This window comes from Paralichthys olivaceus, chromosome 10, assembly GCF_024713975.1.
Source record: "Paralichthys olivaceus isolate ysfri-2021 chromosome 10, ASM2471397v2, whole genome shotgun sequence".
Classification (NCBI taxonomy): Eukaryota; Metazoa; Chordata; class Actinopteri; order Pleuronectiformes; family Paralichthyidae; genus Paralichthys; species Paralichthys olivaceus.
The window spans coordinates 5295175-5317794 of NC_091102.1; the positions used below are offsets into that span (position 1 = coordinate 5295175).

Here is a 22620-nt window from a genome sequence, read left to right on the forward strand (position 1 = left end):
CAGATTCTGTTTGGTGACAGAATCTTCTGGAAATGTAACAGTGAACATAACAAACACTTTTTACTACGTGAATGAAACTTCAGACTCTACTTTCTTAACTCTTCCATTAACCAGACTTTATTATTAATTTAAAGAAAAACAAAACATTTTAAAATTGGTTCCTTTTGTTCTGTCAAAGTACAAACTCAGTACTTTAAAACATAGAAAAAAAGAATCGGTCTGAAACATTCGTCCAAATCATTTACAACACAGCAAGCACCAAATACATATTTACAGCTATTTATAAATCCATCTATAATAATTTAAAACCCCATCTCACACATACAGTAAGTCATAATAGATACAGAGCTGTACAACATACAGAGTGTGTGTGTGTGTGTGTGTGTGTGTGTGTGTGTGTGTGTGTGTGTGTGTGTGTGTGTGTGTGTGTGTGTGTGTGTGAAGCGGGCTCGGTGGCGGCTCGTTCACCTCAAACGAACCGTGAATGAATTAACAGCCTCATAGAAAACATTCAGTTATGATCACTGGAATGTAAAATTAGCCGATGACTGCAGATGATAATTAGTTATGATTGACGCTCCGGTGAGTAAAGACGGTGAAGTAGCTCCAAAGATTACAGGTAAGAAACAAGTTCACATGCAACTTGTCCTGTTTTAAAGGAGACGTTTTCTGCTCATACTCAGGTTCATGATTTGAATTTGGATTAATGTTTACATGCTCTAACGTTCAGAAAACACATCCTCATACTCTCCATTGACATCACAGTGTCCTGGAAGTATCAGGTGTTGGGGGAGAGCGGTCCACCTCTAAACAGAAGGTCGGCGGTTTGATTCCAGTCTTCCCTACCCGCGTGTGTGTGTGTGTGTGTGTGAATGGTAATAAACTGTACTGTAAAGCACTTTGAGTGGTGATCAAGACTAGAAAACTCGATGTAAATACAAACCATTTAACATTCACTACTGACGACGTGTTTCAGGAGCGGTGGGGCAGAGGAGCTCTCTTTACAGAGGACCGAAGAGATTTAAACTTTACAGGTGCTGAACTTTCTCCAGAATTGGATTTTCACATATGAGGATTGCAGCAGGAGATTCTGTGGTCACACACTTTTCCCAACAACGTAGAAAAAAGATTTTGAGTGAGTTGCGGGAGGCAGGATGAACTTTGTTAATTCCTTTGCGGAGATCGTCGTTGACAGCATATGGACACCAGCGTCAGCACATGTCGCCAAATCTTTCCGTCTTTTTCGAACTCTTTTTCATCCTGAGATATTTGTATTCTTTTAGTTTTTTTTCAGTTTTGCGTCCGTCACGTGTTAAAGACATTACTTGTTCTGAATCTAATAATCTCCTGCTGTATTCCCACATGAGCTGGGACATCATCTGGAGTTTTTACTGGAAGTCTGAAAGCAGCTTAACACGCCAGAGGAGATTAAAAAACTGAAAAAGCATCATGTGTCTCCTTTAAAACATGAGGAGGCATCAAACGTCCAAACCGTGCCGCTCGTCGCATCATGAAACCAACTGTGGTGTTTTTTTAATAACAGGTGAGAATATTAAAAATTCTGGTTCAGTATTATGAGGAACTTCACATCCTCTCAATCCCGTGTGTCGGTTCCTGCAGCAGATCTGACCTCCACCAGTGCTCCGACTGTGTCCTCTGTTTTCTAACTTGTGTCTTTGTAAGCAGAGTGAGTGTAACCTGCACATCTCTGGGCCTGAACGCTGCTGTTTGAGATCCACTCCTGGAAGCTGGCGCCGCTTCAGCAGGATGAGAGAAAACCCTCCGCGGTCATTCCAGGTCGTCGTCGTACTCGTACTCGTCCAGGTCCAGGTTGCAGTGCGGACTGGGAATCTCGAAGAAGTGTCTCTTTGTCAGACCCAGCTCAGTGGAGATGTGCTGCCCCAAAGGGCTCAGAGGGTTATCGTACCTGAACACACAAACACACACACACGGAGAAGACGATCAGCCAGACGCATCAAACTGAATAAAACAAGAGTCTCATCTGAACACTGCGGCAGGCTTTACTCGCTGTAATCATTCTCTCTGTTCATACTGACCGCTAAAAATCCCTTTCTCTTTTTGTTCTCAGTGTAAGTAACAGGGATTAAATCCACAGAGCTCATTCTGTGCTGAAATCTGTGCCAAAGTTGATGTGAAGTTCACGTGAAGCTTTAACTGTACGAGCAGCACAAATCAAAAGAGAGTCTGAGTCATTTTAATAAAAATAAATCCTTCTTTGAGTTACTGTCTCTCTGCAGCCCTGTGAGAAGAATCGCTCTGTGGAGACATAACGAACGGAAACAAAATACCCACTTGATTTGTCCAACTCAGATTTACTTCACATGAACGACAGAATACTGCCTGTCCCTCATTTCTCCTCACAGTGGACCAGTCGGTATGAACTGAAGGAATAATTACAGCAAATAAAAACCTTCTCGATGTGCATACAGAGACATCGAGGTTGTTTTAAGACTCAATATGAATTTAACTCCGATAGGATCATTAAAACACATTCAATAGTTCTCTTGACTCTGCTGAATGTATTAAAGGAAAAATATGTTTAAGGAATAGTTGGACATTTGGAAAATTTGCTTATTTGCTCTATTGCAGAAAGTTAGACGAGAAGAATGTGACGCTACAATCAGTAGCTAGTTAGCTTAGCTTAGCAGATTGACTGGAAATGGTTTTGTCCAAATTAAAACCCATGAATTACTGTCACTTTAACCTGTGACCCATTTAAAATTTTAAATCTGGATAAATAATATTTTCAGCGATTTATGTTCATTCATAGATTTTAAATGAAAAAGGCAAAAATAAAATGGAATAAAGGCAAAACGTGGACAGACACTGTGTACATTATGTACTTATATACACTGTATTGCCTATTTGTATTTCTTACGTATCACACGTTCTTCTCTTCCTGTTTTTTAAGATACCATGCTTATGTGGAATGGACAGTTTACAAATTGCTAAACCAAGAAAACTGAAATACACACTTAGTAATAAAAGATGAACCTGGACGAGGTGGATCTTTTACTCTTTGGTAGCTTCTTTTTTTCTCTAATCTGATTCTTGGTGAGAAGGAGGGTGATGAATTATGTGTAGTTCCTAAAATGTCAAACTATCCCTTTCAACAGACCAGTGTTCGGAGAGAGGACGGAGGAGCACCACATGAAGGCATGGACACAGATGGTGCAGTAGTGGAGCAGGGAGGATAAAAACAGAAGTGGTCCAGGTCAGAAACAGACTCCCGTGCACACGATACTGAGCGGACTCTCTTCTGTCAACAGTGCAGCTCAGACTGGGGGGGAGGGGGGGTTAGGATAAAACTCGTCCCGGAGAAAAGGGAGAGAGGTGGAGAACACCGCTGCAGGTTACTCTGAGTCTTACCTGCTCTGGTTAGCAGCCTGCCTTTAGAAGTTGGTGGTGCTCCTATAATCACCACACAACAGACCTGTCAACAGCCTCATCTATCACCGACCCTCACTACTCACAGGGGCGGCACTACCGGACCCTCAGTCTTAGAAACGAGACCGGCCAAACTAGCTAACGCTATAACCAGGGCCTGTAAAAACACTGTGCTTCTGTGGTCACATGAATATTTTCTTGTATATTAAATAACATGAAATAATATTTCATGAGGTAAGATATATTTTCCTACAAAAACCTGAATTGTTGTATTTAAAGAAATTTGCAGAAATTAATACAATAAAGTGGGGCATGAAATAACTTCTGCTGCTTGTAATTACACCTGAAAAATACTGTTTTAGAAAAATGTGAATTTACACTGTAGAATGCAGACAGAAGAAGGTGCATGAAAAGTGACGAGTAAAGAAAATGACACCTTTATTCAGTCACATTAAATTGTGCCCTGGTTTGTAGCAGCAGCTGTATCCGAGCAGACTTACACATCGTTGCACTGATCGTTGGCTGCCTCCTCCGCCACCAGGATGTCGTACTCCTCTGCAGCGTATTTCTCCCAGTCTGAAACCTCCTGTCCGTCTGTTTCCACCTCCTTAAACACACGACAAATGACATCATCAGCTTCACAAATCTATTTCACATCTGGTGACGTCCTATCGGAGTTTAACCTTCCTTACCCTTATAGCAGAGAAAGGATCCCTCTGCTCGTGGTCCAGGTATTTCTCGATGTTGAAGAAAGTGTCGTAGAAGATGTGGGACAACTTGCACCTCTTAAGGTCCCGCAGCGTGATCTTACCTGGGCAGAGTAAAGGTAGTCACTTTAGACAGCTTCCCAAACACACATACACACAGACAGATAATTTATGGCATCCATATATTTGTCAGGTTGGCGGGGGAGTGGGCCAATCTCATCAAACTACGAAGCAATATAGTGACAGTATTTGAAGCTAGAGCTGAAACCAATGGTCGCTTTCATGATTCACGATTGTTTAATTATTAATTTATCTGTCAGTCATTTTTCCAATTAACTAAATCATCTGTGACAAGATATCAAGTTATTAGAAATTGTTTATTTTGTTAAAAGGTTCACAATACTCAAATGTATTGAAATGAGAGATGTGAAACAGAAAATTTGAAAACTTTTCTGATGTGTGAAGCTGTTTACAGGAAGTGTTTTGAATACTGACGTACACTCTCCTCTCTAAACCCACCAGATAACTTGCTCTGCGACGTCTGAAATGAAGTGATATCTTTGTAGCAGCCAAACATTAGTTTCTACTTTTGAAAGAGCAGAAAAGACACTAGTGCTTGATGAGAGAATAAAGTTCTGCCTCCCCCGACGGTGGCATTTTAGACCCTCTCTAGTTTGTTTATGAAAACGCCAGCAGACTCTTCTGATCTGCATATTATGTCTCGCTCCTTGTCATCAAATGTAACATCTTCAAATTTCATACGGCCCCGAATCTCATCTAATTAAATGTGAAATTTGAACAGACTCTAAAATCGGTTGTGAATGTGAGGGTTGTTTTGCTTGGCAGTGACGTAACCATCGAGGGAAACATCAGCCTCAAACGCACGGTGAAGAAGTTGTTACATCTCATATTACATGTTATATTACACAGCTGCACCACCGCCGCTCAACCACCGGGTCAACTTAGGGTCACATTCCTGCTGCGGCTATCAATACTAAACATGCACAGCCTTAACACTGACAAGTGTCTTCTTCATGGCCTTTTGGTAAAGCTAAGTTCTGAGGGGAATTTGTTGACAGTGTGGACGACACGAGCAGCTGGCAAGAGTCAGTCCAGACCAGTCAGTCAGTGTCTCCTCTATGTATAACTGTTCCCTCAACTAATGGTCACTGACCTGGACTGAAAATGTTCAACGTGTGTCTGTCAATGTCACGGCAGGAAAAGTGGAAGCTGCCTGACTCGGTGCGTGAACATCTGAGAGTGTGTATAAATGTAAAAAGGCTCCAACCTTCGACCTCAGGCTTGACAAGGTCGAGCATTTGGCAGAGGCAGTCCTCGAAGGGAAGGGGCTCAATCGCCATGGCCTCCAGCTTCTGACACTGCTCCTCGTAGAAGTACTCCAGCTCGTACATGCTGAGCACCCCGTCCCCGTCCAGGTCCATGCAGCGGAACCAGTACTCTATACTGGACGCAGATAAAAGAGCAGCAGGCAGTGGTGCGTGTTAGACATAAAAGCTATAAAGCGACAGAGGACGTAATTGGTGGAGAAAAAGTCGGTTTCACGGCCGACGTTCGGACTTGTAATTGTAGGAAAAGCACAGGTGTTAGTAATAACATTAATGATTCAAACGTCCCTGTACGCAATGACAGTTTGACAGTGAGTGACTACACATAAGAACCTCAAACTGCAGCAGCAAAATAAAATTCAGTCATCGTTGATTTGATTTTTTACATCTGTGCTTTTCCTACAGTACCCGGTTAAAATATCCACATTAAAAACAGCCTGTAGAGACCTGATAGTTGACTCTATAGCGAGCAGTAAATTACATCTTCTGGATATTCATGGATTGTGGTCGTTGTATTTCACCACCTACAGTTTTAGTGTCACCTGTGTGTAATTTCCACAAGTGCAGCAAAAGGAAAGTTTAAATTGTATGAAAAATGTTGTTCTATGTAGAATATCTTTCACACTAAGAATTTTGACACTAAAATAAAACGTTGGCCTGCATACGTAAAGCACTTTATAATAAAAGGAGTGATTTTGGATGCAGAGTGTCTCCTCATACCTGGTGTCAGTCTTCTTGTCTTCCTCGGAGATGAGGAACCAGACGAAATCGGCATAACTCAGCCTGCCCTCCTTATGCACTCGTCTGTCCCTGATGGAATAAAACCCATGATTTGTATTAAAAACCAGCAATGGAACAGAAAATGCTTAAAAAAAGTTTGCTACTTTTAATGAGCATCATTTAAATTCAAGATATTTCTGACTTGCCTTGTTACTGTTCCTGAGAATATTCTCTCAATCATCTTTTGCGAGATGGCTGAAAAAAGAGCAAAAAGATAAGTTACAATCAAGAAGGAAAAACATAATCATTTCTCTCTTTAGACAACAGCGCTCTCAGTTATGTACAATTTTTTCACAACACATGTAGTCCATTCCCTCAGACAGTAAATCCAGACTCTATAGTGCAGCTCTTTTTTTTTTTTTTTCAACCTTGACAATACTATAAATCCTCCACTCATAATTTTGACCATATAGTTGTAGAAATTGTTCCAGACATGGCGTCACTGGAGCAGACTATACTATATGCTGTTCCCTCATTGATCTTGTGTCTCATTTCCCCTGCCTCACTCGCAGGCCGTCAACCGAGAGCATGTGTTGTGAAGTGTGAGGGGAAGAAGCATCAAGTATTTTTCCTGAGTGTGTTTTCACATGAGCAGTAAACCTGAACCAAAATACCACTTACTAATTGTTTTTATTGTTAAATATAGTTTGAAACTATAGACTGTTCCAAAAGGTTAAAGGAAAATTACTTTCTTGTGTTCTGACTAAGTTCAGTACACATTCTGCTTCTTTGTGAGGTTCTTGTGACGTCACCGTGACCGTAGACCACGTTGATCTAATCGTTTAAACCAACCGATTGTTTGAGCCAAATTTGAAAGAATTCTGCAGATGTGTTCTTAATATAAAGCATTTTCATGGGGAAAAGGGTTTTTTTGTGAGGTCACAGTGATCTTGACCTCTTACTTACAACCACAGAAACATTTCTAAAATCCTATTTGTAAATATTTGATTCCAGTCAGGTGTTAACATCTTGGTGAAAGTCAGGTGTGTTCATGCACCTTGGTCGTTGTGTCGTGCCATGTCCTTCTGGTCTATGTAGAGGTCATGGTCTGAGTCTAACTCCCAGAATTTGCAGTAGATAACGTAGAAATGTTCATAGGAGAAAAACTCTGTCAGCTGGTTCACGTCTTCTTCCTGCTCCAGCAACATCACATTCTGGCACAGTGAGAAAAAAATGTCTTCATTATATGAAATTAAAATGATTAAAAAAGATGACTTCCACTCTACTCTTGCTTATTGTATCATACTAACGCTGTGATAAATTTAGTCTTTTAGTTTTACCTCCAAATAAAGTGGTTTGATAATGTGGCTAAACAGTTTAACAGTTTGTTCATCTGACTGAAATGATATAAACAAGCTTTAATTCATATTTTAGACAAAAAAACAAGGTTTAGCATAGATATAAATTTTAAAAGGCTTAAAGCACCTATACTTATTGCAATTCGAAAACAATATTAAAGGACATATGTATTAAGAACCTACAGACATCTTTAATAAAATACTTAAAAATGCATTTTTAGAACAAATAGAAAAAAATGGGAAAAGTAATTTACCTGAAGAAAGTTACTTTTCCTGAGCTCATGACTTGTTATTTTTCCAGTCCATGACCGGTTCACATTGTAAAATATCCTCTGAATCACCTGAAAAACAGTTGACAGTGTTTTTCATGTGCAATTGGAAAACACACCGAAATACCAAATCTAATTCATTGCAGTCTAGTTTTCCTGGTTCACTAGCTGCAGTGTTTTTAGTATGGCAGCATACCGTGGTAATGTATCGTGAGTGAAAGTCCGGTGCCTCCTTTAGAAAGGCCAGGCCTGCATGCGTGTTCACCACATCCTGGAAATATAAAGTAAAGTTAGCTCCCTTTTATTTCTGCTGCACATCTGCTTCAATTCCAAAACATATCTCACAAAACTAATGGACACGAATGCAAAAATAACAACTCTGTCACATGCTGATCTACAATTACAAATACATATGTTCAGCTGAATTCTGCATTTACAATTACAGATGAGTTACATGGAAAACCACATCTGTCTTTCTTTTTTCACGAAGCAGAACACATGACATTCAGAGAGGGAATTTAAAAGCAAACATCAGAAGTCGTTAATGTCAATCGACATCACTCTGTCATACCCATATGCTTTATAAATCGTGCTACGTAAAGAAAAGGCTCCAGACCTTGTTCAGAGAAACCACAAATTCAAATGTTTCTTTGAAGTCAGAATTCACTGGGTCAACCATTTTTAGGATGAGCTTCAGTCTTTCTGATTTTACAGGAAAGTGGTGGGAAGGCCAGTTAAAAGACGTTTGCTGGTGACTGCTCTTAACCTTCCCTCCTTCCTCATGCCATAAAGTCACAGGGGGGTGTGCAGCATTTCAAATGCACTGTAGCTATATTCCTGCCATCAAACCCTGTCGTTTCTTTATTCTACCCCCTTCTCTTCTGCCGGAGGAAAGAATTGTTGACATAAATGCGAAGGCGGCAATGAAATTAAAAGGCCTTATTTCAGGGCAGCCGTCGTGCCTCTTTGACTCTTACTGTGAGAAATTAAATCATAGAGAAACACATAAATCACGGGGCACAGGAAACAGGCGGGGACAGTCAAATCTACTCCACTGCAATCCGCCTTTCATTCATCAAAACAGTCAAAGGCGATTCGCTGTGCCGAACCATACAAATTAAACTGCGAGTGCCACAAGGCATCTCTGCTGGTATGCTAACGGCTGTTCAGCACAGCCCACATGCTCCTGCCAGCATGAAAATGAATCAGGTGTAGGGTGGGGCCAGCACGGAACAGCAACAGCTTGTCAGGTGGAGTGAGAACACAAACAGCCAGCACAGCAGGTCCACATGGTGAGACCGGCCAAACAGTCAATTACATGATTCTCAGGGAAAGATTTGAAAGATTTTTTCTGTGATTATCTCGATCTGTTACCAGGCTTTCTGCAGGTTTCAACAACTCTCTCAAACCGTAATGAATGAAATATAAGCCCCATGTCAAGTGCGACAGATACGAAGAAATATCCGAGTCTCAGAATTACAGAGACAAACCTATAGTTAAAAGTTAAGGTGAAGTAACTTATAGACTACATTATCTTAATGTACAGGCAGAGAGAGCATGTATCCACAGTCTTTTTGACCAAGCTGTCTGTTACCTGTTCCACAATGATCTTGTTTGTAGTTTTATAACATTGTGCTAATCTAGCATTATTGAGAAATAACTACACCACACTGAGCTATAAGAAACTATGCACACCATCAAAAAAAAAAAAAAATATTTTACTGTATTTAAGTCTTTTTAAAGCCTAAAATTCATAATAATCCATTTTAAACTTTTTAAGACACTACAGGAACCCAGATTACATCAGATACATTTTCACCTCCATCTTCACTTGGTTAATTTTGGCTGAGTTTGAATCCTTCACCAGTGGAATCTCCTCTTGTGGAGAATCTCCACCACCATATTACTGGCTTACAGTAATATCCCTAAATTAGTCCTCAACCACATTAAATGTCCAGTTCACACCACTCAACCCAATGCAATTTTTGCCATACCACAGTGCCAAGTTCAACCCTCTCCCTGGGTGTGCTGCAGCCCGTACCTGCAGGAATGGAATAAAGTCGTCTTGTTCCAGGTAATTACAGCCAGGCTTGGCCAAGAGGTGCACGAATTTAGAAGCGTCATTGTGACAGGTCTGCAGAATTCTGGAGAAGAAAAGAGAGAACAGATGGTTGCAAGGTTACTCCCCCCCTTCACTCCCATGTTCTCTCTATGCTTTTTATCATTCTTTTGGCAACACAGGTTTTGAATAGTTCCACATAATAGTGCAAACGCAGGTATAATACATTCTGAAATTAGAATTCTGAATAGCTGCTTGGTGATTATAAGCGTGGAGAGTTATGGTGGCGGCGGAAAAATAACGCAGGCGTGTGGTGTGGCCTCTCATCTGAGAAGGGCTCAGTCATGAGCTCAAGTCAAAGGCCAGGTCTGTGCAGTTCTCTGGAGGCTCATACATTAATACAAGACCATGCTTACAGCATGCAATCGTGTTCAGCAGACAGCGAGCAGCCACCATTACAAAACACCAATGGTATTCTCTTCAAACAGAAAGACACTTAATGGTTGTTTTCATTTATATACTGTATATGCAAAGAGACTGTCCCCTTTGAGTGTTGTACAAGGGCTTTGTGATCAATGATTTCTGTTAAATGAAAAGGAAAATGTGATAATAGCAGATAGCTGCATGCAGCATCTGTGATCCCTCGCGAGTCGTCATCATTGTCCAGAGGAGACAGTGTGAGCCATTTGGCTGTGAGTGACTGAACCAGTAGTCGGGTGAGAATAAGAGGAGCTATTGTCTTACTTTCTCCACATGGCCACGAATTTGTGAACCGACACGAAGCCCGTCCTGTCGCCTCCAGCCGAGTTGAACAATGGCACTTTCCAGTAGACAGGGCACTCACAGGCCTGAGGAGACGAGGAGGGAGGGATGGGGTTGTGTGTGGTGTGGACATAAAGGAAAACCATGGATGAGAAAAATATATAGCACTTTAATTTTACATATGTGACATTTCATGCATGAAAGAACATCACAATGACACATGACTCAGTTTGGTTTCGAAAGCAGTGCTGCATCACTTGCAGACTTCCGAGGAAATCTAGTTGTCATTTCTCTCTTTACTCAGGTTCCCCTCAGGCCATTGCTCACATTCCCCGAGGAGATGAAGATAATATTTTCCATGGGGTTTAAAAAAAAAAAAAAAAATCTGTAAACATTTGTAAAGTCAGGAGCTAAATGGCAAAAATGAAAATAATTAGCTGGGTGGCAGCTCAACCGCCGTGCTACAAATCACATTCTCACCTTGGCAACCTGCCCCATGTCCTCAATGGTGGCCCTTTCATTTGGGAATTGGGAAAATATTTTCTCAATTTTGGAAATGAGGCTGTCGATGTTGAGGTTGGCCTGGGGCCGGCCTAGTGGGAAGTAAAACTTTGGAATGCTTTCACTGAGCGCTGTGGTGACGGGCTCCTCCGTCCTCACCTGGGCCTGTGAGAAACACAGAAATAAACTGTTAGCCAATAATGCTTGCAAACACTTCTCGGTTCAAGTAGTCCATGTGCTGAGGCTTGTCTTAGCACAAACTCTGCACTGCTGGCACTCGTGTAACCACACCTCTCATCAACCCAAAGGGAAGAGTTGTGACTACTCGGCAATGGTATCCATTTATCTGTAATAGATACGCCTGTGATACACATTACTCTCTGCAGGGTTGTAAGGCTGTAACAGATTTCAATTAAGATGCGTAAACTGACATTAACAGGTGCTGAATGTTTGGCCTGATAAATAGTTGCTGAAAGCCTCGATTGACCTAGTATTGTTAGCAACTTGTTAGTAGCATCTGTTCAAATTATGTCTAATCTGAGGGATGTATATAACAAGATAAAGTAGACATGGCGGAGAAAATCAATCATGAATAAGATCTACATGTGTTAATCCACTGACAGAGCTATTACTCTATTTCTACATAAGAAATAAAGCATTTCAACATTCAGAAATTGGATTTACTTATTTACAACTTGTTTTTAATAGCACAATATGTGATCTCTACTACAAAATTTGTTCTCTTACCAACACATTCAAATAATACTCTTTTGTCAATAATGTTTCAAACCACCTTATATTTATCAGTTGCAAAGTAAGTTAAATTTATCATTTTTCAAGCTAAAATGCAAAACATTTTGTGGCTCCGGCTTCTCAGATGTGATGATTTACTGCTGTTCTTTGTGACATGTGAAGGTTATCAAGTATTTGAGGTACTTCTGGAAATTACAACCAATGTGAGTGGTTTTTAATATTTGCCAACAACATATGGACCAAATGATTAATTAAGAAGATGATTGGCAGAGGAATTGGTAATGAAAACTATCTTTAGTTTCAGCCCAATTAGATTTAATTTCATGTAAGAACAACTTTTTAATACTTCCCCATTTATCTGGAAACAAACCTCTTATCACTGCAGATATTTTGACTTGACAAAGCAGGAAAGACATGCCAATAGCAATATTATACTGTATGCATGTTGTGCCAAATGTCTGCTGGAAAAAAAGGCCAATAGGTCAAACTAACTCTATTACTAGAAGTCATATTTGATTATATTCCTAGGGGAGAGCTACAATAAATGCATACGCATAAAAAAGGAACTCAAAGTATGCAGCTGAGCAGATACAATAAGCAGCAAAAGGTGTGGAGCTGGCATGTGATGTGTGTGTGTGTGTGTGTGTGTGTGTGTGTGTGTGTGTGTGTGTGTGTGTGTGTGTGTGTGTGTGTGTGTGTGTTTGAACTGTACAGTAGGGGTTATAGGTCCGTTAGTTTGAAGTTAATATTAGCCACAATGCTGCGTTCAATTTCCTTGTATCTCCTTACCAATTCATTTCTAACCAGCTCCAATAGATGTTATTCAATAGTGCTACACCTCTTTAATACATTTAAAACAGAAACCATCAAATATATGAGCCTGGACACACCTGTGTATTTATTTACAACCTTAAAACAAAAGCTCTGTATGTGAAGCCTTTGCAGTTATTAGTGTTATAAAGCTATAAAGTCTAGTCATGATAGTGGAAACCAGTCTTTCTTTATACATCTGACAACAACAACATTGTGTAACATTGTTCCCAGGCCTCCGTGTCATGTTAAATCTAATTCCTAACCAGCATGATTTACCACACCAACCAAGCACAGCTGACATACCAAGACACGATCATGGGAATTGACGAAATCTACAGTGTGTGGCTTGCTGAGGACCGTCACGATATTTCCACAGCCACATATAAAAAGCAAGAATGCCTCAGGATCCAATTGTGTTATGTTGCACATATTAGCCAGTTATTTAAAACAGCTTGAGGAGAGCACACTTGACTCAAAAGTCATCTCATATTTAGAGACTATTTACACATCAGGATCATTCTCTGTGGCTTTTAATACTCAAATAAACACACCCACACAGCGCCCTGATAAGAGACCGAAATACCGACTTGCTGTTTATTTTAGCCTGACACATTCTACTCATTGTTCACACCTCTGACCATAGTTGAAAGATTCTAGATATAAACATTGGGTTTGTGACAACAAAACTTTTAAAAACCTAAAAAAAAAATATGGAGGGCCAGGGACATTATTGGAATTTATTTATCTGTGTCCTTTCTGCATGTATTTGCAGCAGTATGGAGTGAAAATGTTTTACAGTGTTCTCTCAGAGGTAATCTGCTCATTTTTAATAAATGCCGCTGATCCTGTTCTTCTCTGTCCTGTGTGTTGGTGTCAGTCATGGCTATAAAAGGACATAAACATCTCCTGTTGCCGGCACTGTCCTCCCTCTCTTCCTCCCTCTCTCCCTCCCTCTCCCCCCCTCTCTCTCTCGTCATGCTAACCACTAGCAGAGCTCTTGAGCACAACTGGTAAGCCACATGACATTTTGCACGTTGACAATGATGTCCTGAAAGAGGACAGTGAAGGATATGAGCACAACATACCACACGGGATGAAACATCACACCATCATTATAACCAAGGCTCACATCTCATGTCTGTTTGTAAGTAATTCACTGAGCAGACATGATTGCACAACTGTTGCAATTCACAGTTGTGTGTAAATATGTCTGGAGAAAGTGATGCAACTGCTCATTTGTCCTCACATCTTCAAAATACATAATCCTCCACTTTGTAATGAATAATTGTAAACAATAAGGGATATGTGGCCGGAATTATAGTAGATTTGTATTACAATACAATCTGAACACCAAGATATTAAGCCCACACATACCAGTCCACATTAATAGACCTGCCCACTGGCTGACAGGCCGGCAAAGCCTGTTCAGTGGGGGGTACACTCAAACAAACACCTGCCTGTCCTTGTTGGAAAGCTCTGAGCCTCTTCTTGAAGCGAGATGGCAGAACAAAGTCACAGCCACGTGCCAGCAGAGCCAACTCCTTCCTCAGGTCAGGGTCCTGACGCAAAGACAGCTCCTTCATCCTCATCCTCGCGCCAGACAGGACGGGGAACACATATAAACAAGCACAATAATACTCAATCCAGTTATCCTCTTCACTGTGGAAATCACTCAGTTGTAGTCAACACTGAGGGCATAAGGCAGCGGCAGCCGTGGAAGTCCTCTGTCCCTGTGTCCCTGTGATTGTCCTCTGTCAGAGTGAGAGCCTCTTAATGCAAGAGAGCAGCTGCAACTGTGACTCTCTCTCTCATTCCAGATCGGGTCGCACAATCTCAGCTCTGACTGCTGCCCTGTCTCGGTCTCTACACACCACACACACACTGCACAGGGTCAGGGAGCCCTTGCCCCAAAGTTGCTGAAGAGATAAGAAGTGACGGACTGGATGTGTGTGGGACTCACTTAGTGTAAGTGTAGGATGGGAGGGGTGTGTGCAATGGATCTGCCCTTTCCAGTTTGCATTCCTCTGTGCTCATGGAAGGTTATGCAAAGAGACAGACCTGTTGTTGCAGCTTGCAGCAGCCACAGGGGCCAAGTGAAGGATGCACCTCAATACCACAATGACACGGTGCTCATGTTCACTGGCTTCCTTTCTAAAAAGCTCCCACACTACAGAACACTTCAGAGAATGTTTGATTGTGCTGTGAGCCCTAAAATTGGACATCCAGTCTCTTGGACAATGAAGTGATGGAATATAATGAATGCCACATGTTACTTTACTAAATCTGCTACTAAATCTAACTGGGAGTTTCACAACAACAGGAAGAAGACTAACTTAACTTAATGAGTCATGTGCAAATAAATACAAATAAACCAAGGTTTGATATGGACATCTCAGCGGAGCACATACCTCTACCAGGTCTCAACCGTCCCCTTAAACTCAATCAAGCTAGACTGTATTGCACACACTCATAGATTCACACTCATCAATTCCCTAAATGTGCCAGATTTTTATCCATCAAGATCCGTGAATTATTTCCTGGGAAAATGTTGAGAAAAACTATCTTTCTTGAGCTGTTGAAGACAATGAAAAAAAAACCCTGGATCCACACCAAATTTAATGGGTTCTTCTCTGACCCATACTGCATCCTTCCACCAAGATTTGTGGAAATCTGCTCAGTTTTTTTCTGTTATCTTGCTTAAAAACAAACAAACCATCAAATAAATGGACAGGGGTGAAAACATAACCCCCTTGGCGGAGGTAAGCACAAACATATATTCAAAAATTCTGCATCCTATCTTATGGTGGTCTTTGTTTTGCCTTCCCTTTGCAAGCTTGGGCTGCCAGCCATTCCTTATCTTATTATAGTTGATGGGCAGTGGGAGGAGATGAGGAGGAGGTGGGGGGGCACATGTCAAATTCAAAGAATGATGACCGAACCAGTCTGCGCCTATTAAAAGCACTAGCGAGCGCTGTTTGGGGCAAGCCAAGAAACTAGCTCTGGAGGAACAAGAGTGTATCTTTAGTTCTCAAACAAACATTTGCTTCCGGTTGCTGCTGCTGTCTCACAGTGATAGCAATTACATCAATTCTCCAGAATTGAGCTGATTTAACAGCTCTGGGTTGCCTTCACAACAGTGACCGTACACAGGGAAAGCCCAGCACATGTACATGTTATAGTGCCTACTGATGGAAATGTTAATCAAATAAAAATGGCACACATATGTCTGCATTATTAGACTATGTATATAAACATATATTTGTATATGTTATTGTACTCTTGAAAGCACACCCATCGTATTTTTAGTTGACAGGATCACAAAGTTCACAGTTTTCCACTGGTTTCTGCTCAAACCCAGTTCCTGTTATCATCCACACAGGACACTGCACAGGCTTGATAAGCTGTTTGTGCCAAGACCAAAATAAAACCTGGTAGATCACATGAAACTGTCAACTCACATGGAACACTGTTCTGTCCGTTATTTTGTCATCTGTGTTGGAGCAAAAAAAATCTGGAGTCTGTTCCACAAACAGAGGCATCGCAACGCAGCAGGAATAATGATTTGTTTTACATATGTGGAAACAGCTCTGTTGTTTTTCTCACTAGAGTACATGTGGTAGGAACAGCAGCCGGTAATAAAGATACCACACACACAAGTGTATGAAGTGCCTGGCTTTCACAGACAACCCTTAATTATAAGTGAACGCTAATTCATTGTGTGTATTTTATCATAAGTAGCTCATGAGTTCTCCTCTCAAAAATTAGTTATATGAGCACAAAGTGACCGTGTGTAATGACTTTCCCTCAAGGTTCCAGAGACAAACATCCTCAGAATGGGATGAATGTAAGGTCACTGTCACCTTGACTTCTAAAGTTGAAGGAGTCTATCCTTAATTAAGAGAAAAGAGCAGACATACAACCAGAAAGCTTAATGCCTCCATCATTGTGAATGCCTTTTAAATAACCCAAATGGAGAAAGTCCAGCAAGCCTTACTGACCAAATCATCTTATAACCACTGCAGGCAGATTGTCCTGCAAACACCACTAAGCATGTGTCAGTCACACAGGCTGCTGAAGTCCTACATCCACACTGTAACGGGTCACTGTGACAAAAAGGAAAAAAAACAAGAACTCAGACTGACCTCACAGTATGTCTAATCTGTGAAGTGCTAAATCTGATTTGTACAGAAACATGTGTCCGGTCATGTTCCGCTCATTACATAAGGGATGAGATTACTGAACACACTGTATGAAGTTAGTGACCACTGATGTGTCTGGATGTTTGGCTTTCCTGCAGTCAGATGACTATTTGTTGAGGTTGTATTTTGAGTTGAGCTTCAACAGATGTGGCGTTCAGCACTTTTGATTCAAAACTGTGATATTCAAGTGTCAACAAGCATAGCAGATCTGCAACAGGAGAGAGTAATACATAAGAGAAGGGTGGGAAACCTGAACAAAATTCCCCTGAGGGCCCCTCTGCCAACCAGTCGATACAGGCATACATGGTGTCCCACATTTACTATGTTTGGCTTCATGTGTGTTTAACTAACTTGATCGAACCAATGACGTGTGCCACAGTACGGCCACACAGAGGTGACTCAGCCTATCACAACCGTGGGGGTAGAGCTACAACCGATTCATGACAAGGGTACAGAACCAATGCTGCTGTGAAATCCCAAAAAGCACCAACTGAATCCACCACAATCGGATGTCTGACGGGGGGATTTTGGGATACATGTGAACGTGGGCCAAAAATAGGCCTGACTGACAACGTGGTGGGCTCAGGGAAGGACTACAAGTAGAACATGATGTGCGCAGATCAGCTAGCTTGCATAATAGTGATAATGCACAAGCAGAGCCTATCAGTTACCAAAAACCTATGTAGTCTACATGTCTCCACTAGTGGAGCAAAGGGTATGATCGCTAAAGAAAGAAGCCGCAAAGATAAGAGAGTTACAGAACACAACACCCCAACAATTCCATTACATTCTTAAAGTGACTGCAATGTTAATATTGCTTTATTGTCTGTATTGTATTTATATGATTATAGTTTACAGCAATTAGTTGTTATACACATATTTATATAAAATTTAACTTTATTTAAGATATCTACCAAAAGAATGTGGTGATACAACCTTTTAGTTTCATGGAATTTCATTACTGCTGAATAGTTAAGCATTATAATAAGCAAGCTGGACAATATGGCATTTATACTGCTATATAAATATTTACATCATTCCATTATAGACTCCAGACTTGAAACGATTAATCAAGGGTAAGGAAATTAAATCGTTTAAATATTAGACCACTTATCAGACAAATCAGATAAATGTAGAAGAAATATTTTTTAAATGCATCAGTTGACAGACACCTTGTATTTCTTTATGCTATCTCAAACAGGCTAAAATAACTGAGTCTTATCCGGAACTAGAACTTTGAAAACATACATTTGACAGGTTGCCAAGACTCCAAAATAAAAGCACTTGTGGGAAACAGTTTAACACTCTTCGACAGGTCAGGCAACTGAAAACGTGACCCTGGACCCCTGCTTCAAATAGCTTCTATGTTACTGAGTCCAACTAAGCATGTTATAAAAAGACGTCTTGAGAAATAACCGGTGATCCTAAATGTAGACATCGAGAACAGAAGAAAAAGTAAACACTCAAAGGAAACTTATTTCTGTTGCTCTATATAAATACGGCCATGCATGTGTTTGTCACCTAACTGCTCTCGCAATGTGAAGGAAGAGCAGAACCCAAAAGCAAACATTTATAGTGGGCTGATGATTACTGTACAAAGTGTAAATAACAGATCTGAAACCACATATTCTGATAATGGGAAGCATCCAATAGTAGCAGTTTCAGAGTAAATTACACAGAGGATGAATGTGCTGCCACATCTCATCTCCCTGGCAGAGTTCTGGGTATCTAATGCCAACGCAAGAGAACCAAGGCTATCTATATCAGTGTCTGATGTCAAAGTCAGACCAGCTGTTCCAGGCTGCATCAGTGCGACATAAATTGAATTTTTGAGTAATCCTTCGAAGAATGCATCTGTATGCAGGAATTCATTCTGTTGTCTAAAAATAGAACTATTGCTTTATACAACCTCACAATCCTTTTAATATTGAGTGACACAGCGAGGGCACATGCCATGAAACATCACAGCAGAGTACACAAACTGTGCAGCAGTTGCTTTATTAATCTGGGGTGAGAGAATGGCATTAGGGGGAAAAGGTCAGGAGAGGGAAACAGACAAGAATGCGAGAATGAAAAAGTTCACAACTGTCCAGCCTCTTTATAGACCCATTAAAAGAATTGGGGTTAGAAAGACAATAAGCTGGTGGTACATTCAAAGTACTATTGTTTAGTAAATCATGAAGTTTGCTGTGGACAAGAGGATATGAAAATCTGATTATGTCCATTGGTAGACTGACTTTAATTTTGGACTCTTGATAGTAGTAGCATTTGAAAATGTGTGGCTCTGGTTCATATTTACTTGCCTCAACTACGACCTATATGGGAAGTGCATTGTTATATACACAACACAATATGTAAAAATCTTCATAGTTTAAAAGAAACAAATGCCTTGTTCTGAGTCTACTTCTACAGTGTTGGTGTACAGAGAGAGAATAGATGTCGCACCACTGACCACTTGGACGCCTCCTCATGACTGTCTTTAGCATGTCAACAACATGTGGAAGTCTCTCAGAGCATGTGCCCCCAGCTGTCTGGCTGCCTCACTGTCATCACAATCACTAATATACACAATCTACCACAATTGCCGGCTGTCATGTTGTTTTTCTTAGGCAGATGGAGTAGGACTCCTTCAACAGATTTTCAGACCCTGTTGAGCCTTTTACCAGTTTCGAGCAGCTTGATTTCTTCTTTTACTAAACAGCCCAAAGCAAAATTCCAACAACTCCACAGACTCCCGTCACAGCACAAAGAGTTCTAAAACACAGGCCGACAGGAGGAACCAGAGTGCCAGTAATAGGCTAGGTTCAGACACTCCCACCTCTCATACCACATTAATTCATGGGTGAGGCCTGAACATTTGGAAAGTATTTGACTAATAATTGCTACATATGCTTATAGACATGGAGGCTCCACTATGACAGTGCAGAGTGGACAGACCCCCCAACGCTTCTGATGCTGCAGGCTGCTCAGCAGCCTCTTGTGGCCAGCCTAGAAAAAAAGATCCTAGAGGACACAGCGGGGTCAGGTTTAAGAAACTAACCATTGAAATCTATGAACAGTCAGTTCTGATTGAATAAACCCATTAAAGTCCATGTGTTCAATCATTAAATCACAAATTGAGGGTTTAAGAAAAAATAATAAACTTGGTAATTTTGAACTTGAGTGTTGGATGTTGTATTTGACGAGGTGTAACTTTTGACTATACAAACCCATAAAAGCATAATTAGCGTCACCATAATCGACAGTTCTCAAAGATAGTAGATACTTTGATTTGTCAAAGTAGCATAAGCACAGGTATTAGTAGTGACACTTATATTTGTCAAGTGTCCCATTGAGCTGTGACAATGAGCCAGCATGCACCATACCAGAACCCTGACATTTAAGCAGCAAAAGGGAAATTAGCTTTTTATTTTATTCTACACGCCTGTGCTTTTCCAAGGGGGAAATGTAGAAATATCTTTCATGCAAAAGGTCTGTTGACATTTCCTTCTGTTTTTGCAACACTGTGTTTCAAAATAACATATGTAGGTTTACCTTGTGGTTTCTAATTAACAATAAACTAAAAAAACTAACAAAACAAATGTTCAGAAACTGTTAAAGTGAAGTTAACATTCTTTTTGGTGACTCAGGTATTAACTGAGCTTTCTCATTATGGAATTTATTCCAGGCTTATAGACTGTGCAACACACCCTTAAGTAACAGCTACTTGCGGTGGCCCAAGGGAGAAGGCATAAACAGCAGACCACACCTAGTGTTGGATGTCATTACCATCAAGCTAAGATGAAAGCCATGTGGCAGGCCATCCTAAGACCCAGTAAATCTTGTTAAAACCTGTGAAACTATTTCATAATCGTTTGGATAAGAGGTTTGAGAGCGTAGCCAATCAGCGACATGCTATGGGAAAATCTGATAAGAACCACTTTAATGTTGCTCAATCTTCTCATGTACTGTTTCAATAGATAATTTACCTTTTTTGTGCTGACAGACCTCCGTAGTACTCTGCCATTGGGTCCTGTCACCCTGGTGTTACTGCTACTGCCAGAGGGCAGGGTACTGGCAGATGGAGGGCTGGAGGGAGTGCTGAGGGCAGCGGGCCTCTTCTCTGCCAGGTTCCTTTGGGATGCCACGTTGTTGTTATCCTTGAAGCTCAGGGACCTTTTGTCCTGGTCATCCCCGCTGCTCAGATCAATGTTTTGTCCGCTTTTGATGAGGTCAAGATAATCTTTGAGTTGTGACTGAGTTGCAGGATCACTCAACCAGTTGAGGAAGAGCTCGTCCACCTTCATTTTGAGGACCGGCTGGAGGACTTGTGGTGACGGCATCTTGCAGAGTTTAACTTATTGAGTTCGCTGATAACGGCCCCTGTGTAGAAAATAAGACGACAGAGCACACGATCTTAGGGCAGAGCAATACAACAATATACACCAATAAGTATTGCAGGAGAACTTCCATCACTAGCGATATAACAAAGGTTGAATAAATATAAACAACTTGATTATGAATTGCGTAAGTAGAGTGAGGTATAACACATCATTGATTTACCTCAGATTTGTAAAAAGTTTGTCATTCTCTGGAAAATAAAGATGAGTTTAACTCCACAGGAGCAGTTTCTTAAACTTTAAACATGAAATAGTAATGAGACGTGTATCGTGATGATTATCAGTGTCCACTGATATGAACATTGTTATCGTGATGTAATCTTTGGCCACATCCTCCAGCCGTGTTCAGCCTCATCCTGTATTTCTGCACAGGCATGGAGCTGGTGATGAATGCAGTGATGATATGAACTAACACTCGCACCACTTCACCCACCGAAGCTATTGAATTTTAGCGCGAAGCATCAATACCTCTAGCCCACAGGCAAAAGTGAACTAACACAACACCCCTTCAACGTTAGCTATCTTATCACACCACTACCGGGAACACAGCAGCTTCAAGTCGGTGAATAAAGAGCTGAATCCCGGGTAAAGCTGCTTTTAGAGAAGCCCGGGGTGGACAGACGTGGAGCAGCAGACAGCAACAACAACAACAGTGTGTTAGCTAGGATAGCATTACCAAGCTAACGTTAGCCGACTGACTCAGAGAAGCTACAGACCTCGGCGTGAATGGAGGAAGACGCCGGATGTGTTGATGCGACTCTACGTCGCTTCCCCCATGAGCGAAGCGGTGTCACACCGACTGTTCACCGGTGAAAGACGCGGGGAAGCGGTGTCTCCTCTCCGGTGCCTCCTCGCCCGGTGCTCATGTCGCCCGCCGGCCAACTTTTCACGATCACGTTCCCCTGGTAACCGCAGGGGTACTAACGCGAGACTTCCCGCGGGGGTGAGAGTTCACCACACCGGGAGCAGCAGCGCCTCCCCTCCCGGGGAAGAGCCGCCTTCAGCGGACACCTGTCACCGTGAAGCTCCGCTGTCTTTACCCACTGCGGTGTATAAATGTACTTCTCCACTCCAGTATTACTTCTACTTCTGATGTAGTACACACCCCAGTAAAAGTAGTGAAGTAAGTATTCTGTAAACCAAAGTACTATCTTGCACAAATACCCCAATCATGTTTATTTACTATTACCTTCTTGTAGTGTTTTGTTGATTTCACATGTAAGAAATCCATGTTGGTTGGTGGAGTTGAATAAAACCTCAAAGTATTACTTAAATGTCTAATTACTAAATACTCTATATTTCACCTCTTCTTGTCTCAATAACTTCATCTTTCATTTTCTCATAAG

At 41.2% G+C, this 22620-nt stretch overlaps 1 protein-coding gene across 3 annotated transcripts; it reads right to left on the reverse strand.

The window, feature by feature from the left end:
* Nucleotides 1–90: 90 nt before the first annotated feature.
* On the reverse strand, nucleotides 91–22192 carry ppp2r3b (protein phosphatase 2, regulatory subunit B'', beta). 3 transcript variants are annotated; one of them, XM_020100733.2, is made up of 15 exons: nucleotides 21991–22185; nucleotides 20864–21257; nucleotides 11110–11295; nucleotides 10612–10715; nucleotides 9850–9952; nucleotides 8005–8079; nucleotides 7794–7880; nucleotides 7239–7395; nucleotides 6388–6436; nucleotides 6182–6271; nucleotides 5404–5579; nucleotides 4101–4219; nucleotides 3909–4015; nucleotides 3391–3432; nucleotides 1789–1927 (listed from the first exon to the last, which is right to left on the reverse strand). In XM_020100733.2, the coding sequence occupies exons 2-14, from the start codon at nucleotides 21215–21217 to the stop codon at nucleotides 3414–3416; spliced, it is 1626 nt and encodes a 541-aa protein (XP_019956292.2). In that variant the 5' UTR covers nucleotides 21218–21257; nucleotides 21991–22185; the 3' UTR covers nucleotides 1789–1927; nucleotides 3391–3413. The 3 variants fall into 3 exon arrangements, with proteins under 3 accessions (XP_019956291.2, XP_019956294.2, XP_019956292.2); XM_020100732.2 differs by lacking the exon at nucleotides 3391–3432 and having other exon boundaries at nucleotides 91–1927; nucleotides 21991–22192; XM_020100735.2 differs by lacking the exons at nucleotides 3391–3432; nucleotides 20864–21257; nucleotides 21991–22185 and adding an exon at nucleotides 14154–14629 and having other exon boundaries at nucleotides 91–1927.
* Between the last annotated feature and the right edge of the window lie 428 nt (nucleotides 22193–22620).